The sequence below is a fragment of the Suillus discolor genome (assembly GCF_016758755.1).
Source record: "Suillus discolor strain FC423 chromosome Unknown F5147scaffold_2, whole genome shotgun sequence".
Taxonomy (NCBI): Eukaryota; Fungi; Basidiomycota; class Agaricomycetes; order Boletales; family Suillaceae; genus Suillus; species Suillus discolor.
The window spans coordinates 340,657-352,325 of NW_024541249.1; the positions used below are offsets into that span (position 1 = coordinate 340,657).

Below are 11,669 nucleotides of genomic sequence, written 5' to 3' on the forward strand. Positions count from 1 at the left end.
TTAAGTAAAACGACTTACGGAATTGATTGTGACCTCGCACTGCAGGCTCGTATGCGATGAAGAGGTTCATAACCATGGCTTTCTCGATTCCCTTTGTATACACATTGATATCAATTTTAAATATATATACTGTAGTAGCGGTAGAGTTAAACCAACTAGTAACCAGTAAGCATGCACAATGTTTGAGAATAAATATTATACAGAGCGTCAGAGCATATACCAAAACACAGAGCATCCACACCACGAAGATAAATACAATCCTACCAGTTAAAGTCTTCCTCTTGCACCAGTCGAAAGTTGAGAGGAACCGCAGGAGATACCCCATCTCCAGCTGGTGGGTTAACGACAGGTGTATGAAATGCCTTCAACTTCCACTCAATTTCTTTGATATGTCCGTTGGCATCCGGATCAGTTGGGAGCAAAAAATGCAGACGAAGCACGACCGCGGCAATGATTTGCTCTGATGAGTCAAAGATTGGTTAGACTCGACAGCCATACGCAACGTGTAAGAGCTTACTCATTTCCATTTCGGCGAACTTGAACCCGCTGTAAATACGACGTTAGTACGCAGATGGATGTCATGGATTTGACTTACATGCAGGAACGACTGCCGCCGAGGAAAGTCATCCTGCGTATGGTCAGCGAACGCACTATGTTATGACCTAACAGATAAGAACTGACATGTTGGAATAAACACCAGGATACTTGATGCCATCTTTAACCCCAAGGATAGGTGCGGATAACTTCGATAACGGTACGTCGGCACTATCGGGGGGTATATCCGTGCCTAGCCCATCCTTTCTCCCCAGGGAAGAAAGCCATCGCTCAGGCTTCCACTCATTCGCATCATCACCCCACAAAGTTCGATTGCGGTTTGCAGCTAAAATAGAGATGACAATGAACATATTTTCATTTAGCGCAATGGAAGATATTTCTGCTCCGGATGACGAGCGAACAGGGAATTGAAGAGGAAGAGTAGTTGCCTTGACCACTCTGTCGATATATAAACTCAGCTAATAGTTCTGGTGATAATGAACGACATACTTTCGGCCCATGTGCGGTAGAGAAGGATAAAGCCGCAATGTCTCTCTGACAACTGCGTCGAGGAATGGGAGATTTATTAGCGCATCGTATGACAAGTGAAGGAGTGGATTGTCGTGCTCGGAAAACGAAGGACCTTCCTGTGCGTGAGACGCAGACTTGATGGCATCACGAATTTCACTTCTCAATCGAGCTTGGGCGAGTGGGTTCTTGGCGAGTAGGTAAACGCAACGAGACAGAGCGGAGGTAGTCGTATCTAGGCCAGCAAATACCATAACACTACAATTAGATGAATTAGAGCATTTTCATGTTTATGATGAGCGGGTGGCTTACTTCATTTGTCCCAATAGCTCGGCATCGGTGAGTTGCTCTGAACTGGAAGACGCAGAGTTTGCGTTGACTGTGCATACCTTAGTAACATATGGACCAGAACGTTTTGGAACTAACGCATGATGTCCATCATATCTTTCCTCCTACCCGATTTGAGATCATCGACTTCAGGCTGCACATTAGTCGGGGATAAAGTAACTGGTGTCTCTAGTGCTGCCTTTTTCCCCGCAAAAGCTTTCTTGCTACCACTGTCCATGAGTTCAATGATTCGTCGCATCTCTCGTACATCTTTCATCTTGTTAGTGGGAATCCAGGGCGCCGTGACCAAATTCACAAGCTTCCTTATCCAGTATGATGAGAAGTTGCGCATAACCATAGGCACAATTGGCCGGAAATACAATAGCTTTGATATCATGGGGCTGCATCATCAAGTCAAAAATCACTGCCGCCGTGAGAGGATTGCTGTATTCCATACCACATACCTTATCTTCCGGAGTGCTTCAGTATATTCGTCGTTTCCCGTATCTAAAGTATTGCTTGGATAACCAAGAATCGCCTGACAAACGCCATCAAGTGCACTGCGAGATAGCAAAGGGAGCACATCGATCTCTTTGTATGCTGTTTCAAAAGAGTTAAATAAAACCGCCCATGTCGATGTATAGTTTTGCATGTGAACGGACTTACATCCATCGTCCGGAAGTTTAGATGCGACGATAGAGGTCAGCTTGTGCGCAATAGGTTGCAATGTAGGTAGTAATTCTCGCATGTTCGAGGTCGAGAAGACAGGGTTGAGTAGCTTGCGCTGTTTTCGATGCTGCTCTCCTATACATGTTATTAGATACCTCTCATGGATCCCTGCCGTAATGTGATCTCGCACCGATAGTGGATATTAGACCATCTCCGAATATTGCCTTGTTGTTCCTTTACAATGCGAAGTCAATATACTAGGCTGTGAAAGAGCAATAGAATACTGACATGATAAATACATCAGGTTCTTCAAAGCTATGCTGATCTTTTATGATAACATGATACAATGCCAGTGGATCAGATAGATACACTACTTCCTGCGGAGAGCAGCATTCACAAGGATATTGCAGAGTAGCGGCATTTCACATCTGAACTTACCCCGTATAGACTTGATAGCTTGAGCGCACCGCCATACTGTTCAGCCAATTTCACGGAATAGTCAAGGCCACATTCGAACAATTTCCGGACGTTCCCTGCCAGCATCCCCAAGTCAGCCACATGATAAGAGGAGTGTAACCACGGTCAAGAACCTGTCAGCCAGTGGGCCTCCTTGGGGCCATCAAGGTCAACACTGTATTTTCTTGATGAGCCTCCAAACGTCTTCCAGAGAGCAAGCACTGAGAGGATTCCAATTCCGCCGCATGTCACAGTGACTTGCCAGTGGGACAGCGACATCTTAATGGAGGTGTGGGTATACAATTCAAAGCTGTACAAACATCATGATCGACTGCGAGGTATTTATGCACACGCGTCTGCAGGACCTTCTTCTTGTAATGAAGTTGAACGTTCCAGGAGCTGTCCCAAGCATATGGCAGCGCTCATTCTACTGGTATTAGACGTAATCATTTAGATCCGTTTTCATGTGACAGAAAATGATACCGATGAACAAGGAATTGAATTGAGACTTGACTTGAGCTCAATTTGAGCTTGAACATTTCGCATGGAATCGAGCACCAAGAGCTCAGAGTGACAAATTAAGAGTAGTGTCACGCTCTGCTATCTTCATCCTTCTCTCCTTATAATATTTGACAGAACGCCGTGACTAGCCTAAGTATACGTACTATCACGGTAGGTGTAGTCCAACCATGTATGGGTAATTGGGCCCTGACGGAGTTCAAAACCTAACCTCGTCCCGGTGACCGGGGCGGCAATTTTGTACTGCTTCGTGCACTGTTGACGACGACACACAGCTACCAATTCTCGAACCCATACATCTAACTGCCGGATTGGCTGTATATGGTTTTATTTTAGCTTCCAGTATTAGTTGCTTTCAGTGCAACTCGTCCACACAAACGGTCTGAATCAGAATGGCCATTTGCTTCTGATTTCCGCAGAATGATACATGTTAGCGCACCGGATGAGCAAATGAAATCTCTGTACGAGGTATTTATGTCCTTCTGTGATGCGATTGATGAATTCTGCCCCTTCAGTACTCCGCCACTGATGTAACGACCACATGAGTCAGATAGACCCACTACTTGCCCACCAAATATTGCCTCCACATGCTGTGCTAACTTGAAAGCACCTGACTTCAAACAGAACACTTCCACCGACCTCGTCTGTCAACAAGCTGTTAACTCTTCCATACATATTGTGTATTCTTTGCTATCATTGCCTTCGCTGATAGCGCTGACATCTCTCAAGGCACTGATCTCCATCACCCATTTGCGCGTGCAACACTAAGCGCTGACTCGGAGCACTCGACATCGGAAATACCGGAAAGCTGCGCCCAGAAACCCATACCGTTCATCGTCACGGTCCCCTTCACCCTCCACATTCTCTTTGACATAGCCATGCTTTTCCCAGATCCTCACAGTCTTGTCATCCTCCATTCTGTGAGGATGCTGTGAGCGAACGTTACAGTATGCGCTTCTTACTGGTACCTTCCGTCTAACCATACCGTCACTGCCGGTCGATTTCTGTTGTGGAACAGCAAGACTGGGCGCGCTGTTCAGCTTAAGGAGAAGAATGCTCACGTAGTCGAGATTATCCCTCCGTGAGTGACACTATTTGTTCCGTTGTCGTCGATCTCATTGCCGGTTAAAGACTCGTCGAGTCGGAGTTGCACGATTGTGAGTTCCCTTCCTGTTTTCCGTATCTACTGTCCCTTGACCTGCGCGTTAGTCGAAGGTACAACGCAACGTCTATCCAATTTCTGGCTTTCGCTCGAAGAATACACGAAGGTGATGATGGAGAGCCTTGTTCGGGGTGACCCATACATTCCAGCGGGGATGGTCATTGAACAGCACAAACAGTTTGAGGAAGGGAAGTCGGAGGCTGCAACGAAGATGCATGAGCATTTTCAGGTCAATGACTCAGAGATAAAGCACACGTATTGGAGCGTTTGGAACGTAGTTTTCCTCTGCAATCAAGCTCAGAGCGTATAGTGATTGCCATTCAGCTTCTTCCCTCAAGAAGAATTCTCTTGAATTTGGGAGTGCTGCACTGCTGGAATACAATGCAAAAATCTGAGTCCCAATTGGAAAAACTACGTTGCATATAGCCTGAGTGAAAGTACTCAGGGTCCTGTAAACCAGTCACTACAAATCTTCTGGATGCGTGATGAACAGTATTGCCTACTCAATGTAGTGTTCGTCAATTTGACGCATCTCAAGTAGATATATATATATGTATAGATGCCAAGATACTCAATCCAAACGGTTCAGCGAAAACTGCTCCGTCTTCTGGAACAGCTCGCTCATGTCTGGAACTGGTACAGGGACACCAGCGGATACGGGGTGGATTGGCTCCTGCTCGTCGTCACCAACCACTCTCATTGTAAACCCGTTCGGTACGTTCGGCAATCGCACTGAGCCCAAGTTTCTCTGTCCAGGACGCTGGAATGGATTAGATGCGATGGGGTATTCTTTGGGCCGCATAAGATTGTAAATCTCCGAGCCATTCATGCCTGCTGAGTGTAAGCGAGGGAGGGCATGGGCAATGATCTGGGAATTGCATCTCTTTGAAGTTCGGCGGATTGTTCTGCGTATTCGGTGACGGCAAAAGGCGTATTATCAGTGTGACAGCACAAGGTGACGAACTGCCAAGCTGGGTAACTAGTAAGCCCAGCATTCAGACCGACGATAGCGTCTGGTTTGCTTCCTAGGAGCAAAGGGAGCCGCGGGTCCCAATTTTCATGATCTCCATGAAGAAAAATGGATACAATGCTGGTTCCGCAAGATGCAGGGCTGGTGTAGGTGTAGAGGATTGTTATAAGTGTTGTGGCGGTGACTCCAATCGAAGTCCGTCGTGCTGAGCGCTGATGTCTGTAGGCTGTAGGAAGTGAAAGCGCGCAGATGGGTTGGAGGACATTCACAGGCATAAGTGTTGAAAAAATGGCAGATGATGTGCGCAAAGAACGTGAGCTCGACGAATGGGACAATGGAGCAGGACAATGAAGACGATAATACATAGAAGGAGCTTCGTACTTCTCTCCGACACAGTTTGTAGAGTCCAACCTTTACATACTAAATAACGTCAGTCGAATGGTAAACCGGTGACAGGTCACATGCACAGCATCACTCCGTATGTCTTTCCTGTTCACGTGACCTGTAGTGATATCCGACGTGGAACCTGCGATTACTTATTAGATATATGAAGGCATCACTTTCAGAGTCCCAGTTAACGACGAAGGCAATTTACAAACTCCAAAGCATACACACATTCTTTACTAGCCTCCCAGGAATCTTTCCCACCACTATACAGACTCCCAGCTCTTCACATGCTCTGTCTCTGGCGTAGAGCATATCTGGCTCTCGCATTCTCCGCGTTGGCCGCTGTAGGCGTCAGCCCAAGTTCATTTCTTGGAGACAGCCTTATACGACACAATCCAGTTCAGAATGTTCTTGAACACGAGTCTGTTCGTGGAGAACCACTGTGTCAACATTCGGTATGTGGTACTTATGTGTACGATTGGACATATCATTCATCCACGTGTCTCTGTAGACAACTGGTCCGATAGAAACTACCTTATGTGATTATGAGACGATAGAAAGTGTAAATGGGGAGCTATATAGTGTGCTCAGCGAGTTAGTGCAGATGCCATTCTTCAAGTATTTCCAGGTACGTTCTAGACTCGGACAGCTTCGAGCACCACTCAATCGTTCATCAGGCGGACCTCTATCGTGAATGCCCTTTCTGGCAAGAGAATGGGTTCTGTATGAATAGGGAATGTGGTATCACTACTGTAGATGAGGTATACCCAATTTGTCATCTCATTTAAGTTCACTCAGCTGAAGTCCTATTATAGAGTGAGATACCAGAGAAGTGGAGAGCGGCGGCTCTGAGTAAGATAGAATTGCCACCTTTGGAAGAGGTAGGTCTCGCGCATTCTGTTAGACGACGTTTTCATAATTTGTACAGCGTGTCCTTCTACCTGGATGCTATTATCGCGATTCTGATTTTTGTTTCCTTGATGATATGACAGGTGCGTATTTCACCATATTCTGGTTTTTGTGTGATGACGATTCTTTTGTAGAGGGTGAATACGTCGACCTGACACTAGTCCCCGAGCGTTATACGGGTTACGCAGGTCCTTCTGCGCATCGGGTCTGGAAATCGATATACGAGGAAAATTGCTTCGGCCTTTCAGAGCTGAACCTGTTGACTACTCGTTCTCCCGCACAAGTCACACTTCCTGATACCCTTACCGATGTCTTACGAGAGCCTATTAACGGAGAAAACGCAGATGGCGAATGTCTTGAGAAGAGAGTGTATTACAAGATTGTATCTGGGTTGCATGCATCCATCTCAACTCATATCTGCCTGGAATACCTTAATCAAACAACCGGAGAGATGGTATGCAGTCCAGTTGAATTTCACCCCTAGCTCATCATATGTGACAGGGCCCTAACCTCGAATGCTTCGTCACCCGCATCGCCTCTCATCCTGAGAGACTTCAATATATTTACTTCAACGCTGTGCTCCTCCTACGCGCCGTATCACGCATCGGTCCGTACCTACGTGACTATGACTATTGTTCAATGTCTATGCCCGCGCCTCACGACCACGTGCTCCCGGAAGACATCCAGGAGGAAGCCAAAACACTTGGGACTCTTAGCAAAGTCATCGATATTGCAGAGCATGTCGGTAAGTTTGACGAACGGGTGTTGTTCAGAGGCGAAAACGCGAACGTGAGCGATATTTTAAGATAATATTCATGCACTGAAATCTTATCTGTCTTTCTAGATCTTGAAAGAAGAGTTCAAAATGCATTTCCGAAATGTTTCGAGGATCATGGACTGCGTTGGATGTGACAAGTGCCGTTTATGGGGCAAAGTCCAAACTACCGGACTCGCAACCGCGCTCAAAATTCTCTTTGAGATGGACGAGACTGCTCTTGAGTAGGTAGTTGACGCATAACCCTTGCATAAGCTAACCTCCTTCAAATCAGTCCGCACATAAATCATCATCATCTACAGCGGTCGGAAGTTGTTGCCCTTATTAATACTCTACATCGCTTCAGCGAGAGCTTACAGGCCGTGGAAATCTTCCGAGATATGTGGAAGAAGACTGCCGAATCCGATGCCAACCACCTCATTGAAGAGGCTGAAAGGGCTGTTGTTGGCAATGTATGTTCTTCGTTATGTTCTTATTGCGGCACTCACAGGCCGCCTCAGCCACGGAAGTCGCCTACACACGAATCAACGCAGGCATCAACGCCTAGAAAATCGCATACTCTTCATTCACCCTCTCCTTCACCCTCATACACAATATCCCTGGAAACGATGCAGCGCTACCTCCGACGATTAATACGGAGGTGCAAAAAACACACTCTGTCTTGCTTTAGCATATTCTTGCAGGTATGGCAGCAGTTACATAATGCCATGTTTCCGTTGCGGACAGAGCTATGAACTATCCGGACTTATTTGTTTAATCTAATACAGAATCATTTACGAGATATAATATCTTTGTGATAAGCAATATCACGTATTGCTCCGCTTTCATTTGGTTGGAGATAACACTTCCTATTATCTTCATGGTTCCCACCAAGCTAGCTCCCGTTTGATATCGATACTTAGCAGCCACCACTCGTGGTAACTGTGTCTACTGGCGTGGAATCGTGCTCGATGTCCGGAAGTATTTCAATATCGACAGATGAGCCATCAATAAGACCTTGCGAATCGAATGCAGGCGCGGATGCTTATATCAGTGAGTGATTCTGTGGCATGCAGCACCCCATCTCAGATTACTAGCTAATGGAGGGGCTTCATCGACACTTGTGGATCGATAGTCAATGTGTTATCAGTATTGATCATTGCAGAGACGAGATGCCTACTCTTGCGGGCGGACCAAGGGAATTGGGGGACATGTCAGGATGGAGTTACCGTGCGATGCCAAGGACTCACATCTGCGCCCTGAACGTACAGTATAACAACCCTGGCGAGATGAGGAGGATCGCAACGGTTTCACCGAGCTTCACCAAGTGACCCTGCGCGGGGAACAGACACCTCAATCGAGCTCGCTGATACTTCGCCTGCGCACTAAGTGTTCAAAGTGGAAGTCGAGATCGCTAGTCTGGTCAAGGAGTGGAAATGATCTTCGCGAACTGAATGCTGAACTTTGAAATGTTTCACTCAGTTATATAACATCAAACGTTGAACGAACCGTATATGGGCGATGGTGACACATGACGATATTATCACCCTTAACATGCAGCCCTTAGCGTGCACTGAAACAAGTGAAAATAGATTTGCCTTCTGATCCTTAGTGCTACGAGTACTACACCAGTCGTCCCTCCAGTCTCCGAAATACCCAATTTATGCTCCGAGGGTTTATGCGTGCGTGTCCGTAACGTTATAATGATAATCCGAGCAGAACGTTGGTAAAGAACGAGTACTAAATTACTAAAACCATATTACAGGCTGTTGTGCTAGAACAACTTCGACTCCAAAACACATGTTTTTGGGCGTCCTTCGCCGTGATGGCGAAGATAAAACGTACAAGCTAAGATCCCATTTCAAGATAACGCGTAAATGTGCATGCTGTCATTCGGGATCAATGAGGTTTAACTACAATAAATTTGATGTCTGCCAGCCTAACTCGTCCCTGACCCTCTTTTTCTTTAACGGCCATATTCTAACCGTTGTGCTCATATAATCGTGACCTAACCCCATTTTTGCCTATATAAACCCCAAGTATCTACTGACTTTTTCCCCAGCTTCTCTGCTCTAGTCATCCACATAGTTGTCTTCATCGTAGCTTCTGGTGTCAGACACCTTCATACTCAAGAGTTTTCCGAGCTCTTTGCATGTACTCGAACCAACTTGGTAGTCCCCACAACCCCCACCGAGGCTCCAAGCACTCCTGCGCAGGCTTTTTAGCTGCTCATTGACTTCGTCTTCATCGTTTTTGGCCCAATTTCACTCGTATATATACTCACCGCAATGTCTACTCAACTTCCCGCCACAAACTCTTCGGGTTACAATACCCCCGATTCTGAATTGGAGTCGATCGTCCCAATTCATCCAACCGCCGTTCGTCGCCCTAACTACATCACTGTTCAGTCCGAAAATACCGTCTACACCGACGACCATATCATCGCAAAGTACCTCAACCGTGGTGCTGATGTCGTAGTCTCAGATGGCCAGTTCACTGTTTTGCCTACTGTCAAGCCTTATGAGTTCCAAACCACCCGCAAGGTTGGCAAGACTGGGTATGTCATTTATTGATTTACAAATATGCTACCATCTGACGTGGACGCACAACAGACTTATGATGATCGGTTTGGGTGGTAACAATGGCTCCACTCTCTGCGCGACCATCATCGCGAACAGGCACCAGATCGCTTGGCACACCAAGGAGGGAATTCAGCAGCCTAACTACATTGGCTCTGTCCTCCGTGCATCCACCGTTCGCATTGGTACTGAGCCGAGCACCGGTAAGGAAGTCCACGTCCCCGTCTCCGACGTGCTTCCCATGGTACACCCCAACGACCTTGTTCTTGGTGGCTGGGACATTTCCGGCCTGCCCATGGACAAGGCGATGGAACGTGCTAAGGTGCTCGATTATGATCTTCAGCGCCAGGTCAAGCCGCATATGGCTCTGCTCGGTCGTCCCCTTCCTTCCATCTACTATCCCGACTTCATTGCTGCCAACCAGGAAGCGCGTGCAGATAATGTCGTCCCCGGCACAGACAAGCAGGCTCATCTCGAGCACATTCGTGCTGACATTCGCCGCTTCAAAGCCGAGAACCAGCTTGACCGTGTAGTCGTATTCTGGACTGCGAATACGGAACGCTACAGCGACATCATCCCTGGCGTCAATGACACGGCCGACAATGTGCTTGCTGCGATTAAGACTTCCCACTCGGAGGTGTCTCCCTCTACACTCTTCGCTGTTGCTGCCATTCTCGAAGGCGAGCCGTTTGTTAACGGCGCTCCTCAGAACACGTTTGTGCCTGGTGTCATTGCCTTGGCTGAGCGTGAGAAGTCTTTCATTGGCGGTGATGACCTGAAGTCTGGTCAAACGAAGCTGAAATCGGTGCTTGCGGAGTTCCTCGTGAACGCTGGTATCAAGCCGCTCTCTATCGCGTCATACAACCATCTTGGCAACAATGATGGGCATAATTTGAGCGCGGAGCCTCAGTTCAAGAGTAAGGAAATCAGCAAGAGCAGTGTTGTGGATGATATGGTGGATGCCAACCGTTTACTCTACAAACCTCCTGTTGTGGGTGCAACGGGCAAGGCGGCCAAAGGCGAGCACCCTGATCACATTGTGGTGATTAAGTACGTGCCTGCAGTTGGTGACTCGAAGAGAGCAATCGACGAGTACTACTCTGAGATCTTCTGTGGCGGGAGACAAACCATCAACATCTTCAACGAGTGTGAGGTATGAAACGCGTTTTTTGATATGTCACCAGATACTTATTGCTGTTGCAGGACTCTTTACTTGCGACGCCTTTGATTCTCGACTTGACTATCCTCACTGAGCTGCTTACTCGTGTCAAGTACCGCGGAGAGGGTCAGAATGATTTTGCGCCCCTTCACTCTGTCTTGTCGCTGCTCTCATACATGTGCAAGGCGCCTCTCGTTAAGCCTGGTGGGCATAGGTTCCGCTTATAGTCCATCATCACGCTAATGCACGCTCCCAGGCACTGATGTCATCAACAGCCTCGGCAGACAGCGTAACGCGCTCGAGAGCTTCTTGAAGGCCTGCATTGGGCTCGAGGGTAACAGTGATCTGCTCTTGGAGACTCGTATCTGGTAAACGTCTACCGTCTTTTCCTTACTACCATTGAGTAGACCTGGTTTCAACAACCGAATCATGTTTTGTCTCGACTTCTCGGTCTTCAACTGACCTCCAGCGTCATTCTTCTCTATTAGTACGAGCGAATAGATCGTAGCGTTGCGTTCCAATATGATCTTAGCTTTTCATTTTATATGCCGATGTGCGACTCGTGACGTGGCTGGTATATATATATCGATGCACATCGATGTTGTGCAAGAAGCAATACAAAAGCAATAGCAGGGCGCTGTAGTGTGTGATTTGTAAGGATTCTCTGTAGTGGGCGTCTGGGCTTCGAAAACGTGCTAACGTGTCCAGCCTTCAGT

At 47.2% G+C, this 11,669-nt stretch overlaps 5 protein-coding genes across 5 annotated transcripts; 3 read left to right on the forward strand and 2 right to left on the reverse strand.

Annotated features, from left to right (window-relative positions):
• Window positions 1-21: 21 nt before the first annotated feature.
• Window positions 22-2,820, reverse strand: F5147DRAFT_664718 (cytochrome P450). Its single transcript, XM_041435036.1, has 13 exons — window positions 2,649-2,820; window positions 2,497-2,591; window positions 2,347-2,435; window positions 2,249-2,292; window positions 2,056-2,193; window positions 1,854-1,989; window positions 1,489-1,790; window positions 1,375-1,441; window positions 1,045-1,320; window positions 682-993; window positions 596-628; window positions 518-546; window positions 22-460 (listed from the first exon to the last, which is right to left on the reverse strand). Exons 1-13 carry the CDS (start codon window positions 2,791-2,793, stop codon window positions 261-263), a joined length of 1,866 nt encoding a protein of 621 aa, XP_041299409.1. The 5' UTR covers window positions 2,794-2,820; the 3' UTR covers window positions 22-260.
• Window positions 2,821-3,911: 1,091 nt separating this feature from the next.
• Window positions 3,912-4,626, forward strand: F5147DRAFT_795481 (uncharacterized protein; the record flags this gene model as incomplete). Its single annotated transcript, XM_041443156.1, has 4 exons — window positions 3,912-3,964; window positions 4,052-4,114; window positions 4,165-4,190; window positions 4,243-4,626. 4 exons carry the CDS (start codon window positions 3,912-3,914, stop codon window positions 4,503-4,505), a joined length of 405 nt encoding a protein of 134 aa, XP_041299410.1. The 3' UTR covers window positions 4,506-4,626.
• A 140-nt stretch (window positions 4,627-4,766) lies between these two features.
• On the reverse strand, window positions 4,767-5,440 carry F5147DRAFT_767068 (uncharacterized protein; the record flags this gene model as incomplete). The annotated part of the gene is made up of 2 exons (XM_041440834.1): window positions 4,767-5,100; window positions 5,160-5,440. 2 exons carry the CDS (start codon window positions 5,438-5,440, stop codon window positions 4,767-4,769), a joined length of 615 nt encoding a protein of 204 aa, XP_041299411.1.
• Window positions 5,441-5,691: 251 nt separating this feature from the next.
• F5147DRAFT_117459 (uncharacterized protein) lies at window positions 5,692-8,143 on the forward strand. Its single transcript, XM_041428100.1, has 10 exons — window positions 5,692-6,007; window positions 6,064-6,180; window positions 6,230-6,313; window positions 6,368-6,433; window positions 6,481-6,544; window positions 6,596-6,915; window positions 6,963-7,250; window positions 7,306-7,460; window positions 7,511-7,688; window positions 7,737-8,143. Exons 1-10 carry the CDS (start codon window positions 5,840-5,842, stop codon window positions 7,968-7,970), a joined length of 1,674 nt encoding a protein of 557 aa, XP_041299412.1. The 5' UTR covers window positions 5,692-5,839; the 3' UTR covers window positions 7,971-8,143.
• Window positions 8,144-9,128: 985 nt separating this feature from the next.
• On the forward strand, window positions 9,129-11,589 carry F5147DRAFT_664733 (uncharacterized protein). Its single transcript, XM_041435037.1, has 4 exons — window positions 9,129-9,772; window positions 9,828-10,947; window positions 10,998-11,157; window positions 11,210-11,589. The coding sequence occupies exons 1-4, from the start codon at window positions 9,504-9,506 to the stop codon at window positions 11,323-11,325; spliced, it is 1,665 nt and encodes a 554-aa protein (XP_041299413.1). The 5' UTR covers window positions 9,129-9,503; the 3' UTR covers window positions 11,326-11,589.
• The last annotated feature ends 80 nt before the right edge of the window (window positions 11,590-11,669 follow it).

Coding starts and splice junctions, on each gene's coding strand:
- F5147DRAFT_664718 (XM_041435036.1), bottom strand. CDS start 2,793: ATGTCGCTGTCCCACTGGCAAGTCACTGTGACATGCGGCGGAATTGGA. Junction 1,990..2,055: donor TAAACTTCCGGACGATGGAT/GTAAGTCCGTTC, acceptor CTTTTGAAACAG/CATACAAAGAGATCGATGTG. Junction 461..517: donor GTTCGCCGAAATGGAAATGA/GTAAGCTCTTAC, acceptor TTGACTCATCAG/AGCAAATCATTGCCGCGGTC.
- F5147DRAFT_117459 (XM_041428100.1), top strand. CDS start 5,840: ATGCTCTGTCTCTGGCGTAGAGCATATCTGGCTCTCGCATTCTCCGCG. Junction 6,181..6,229: donor CATTCTTCAAGTATTTCCAG/GTACGTTCTAGA, acceptor ATCGTTCATCAG/GCGGACCTCTATCGTGAATG. Junction 6,545..6,595: donor TTTCCTTGATGATATGACAG/GTGCGTATTTCA, acceptor ATTCTTTTGTAG/AGGGTGAATACGTCGACCTG.
- F5147DRAFT_664733 (XM_041435037.1), top strand. CDS start 9,504: ATGTCTACTCAACTTCCCGCCACAAACTCTTCGGGTTACAATACCCCC. Junction 10,948..10,997: donor ACATCTTCAACGAGTGTGAG/GTATGAAACGCG, acceptor TTGCTGTTGCAG/GACTCTTTACTTGCGACGCC. Junction 11,158..11,209: donor GGCGCCTCTCGTTAAGCCTG/GTGGGCATAGGT, acceptor GCACGCTCCCAG/GCACTGATGTCATCAACAGC.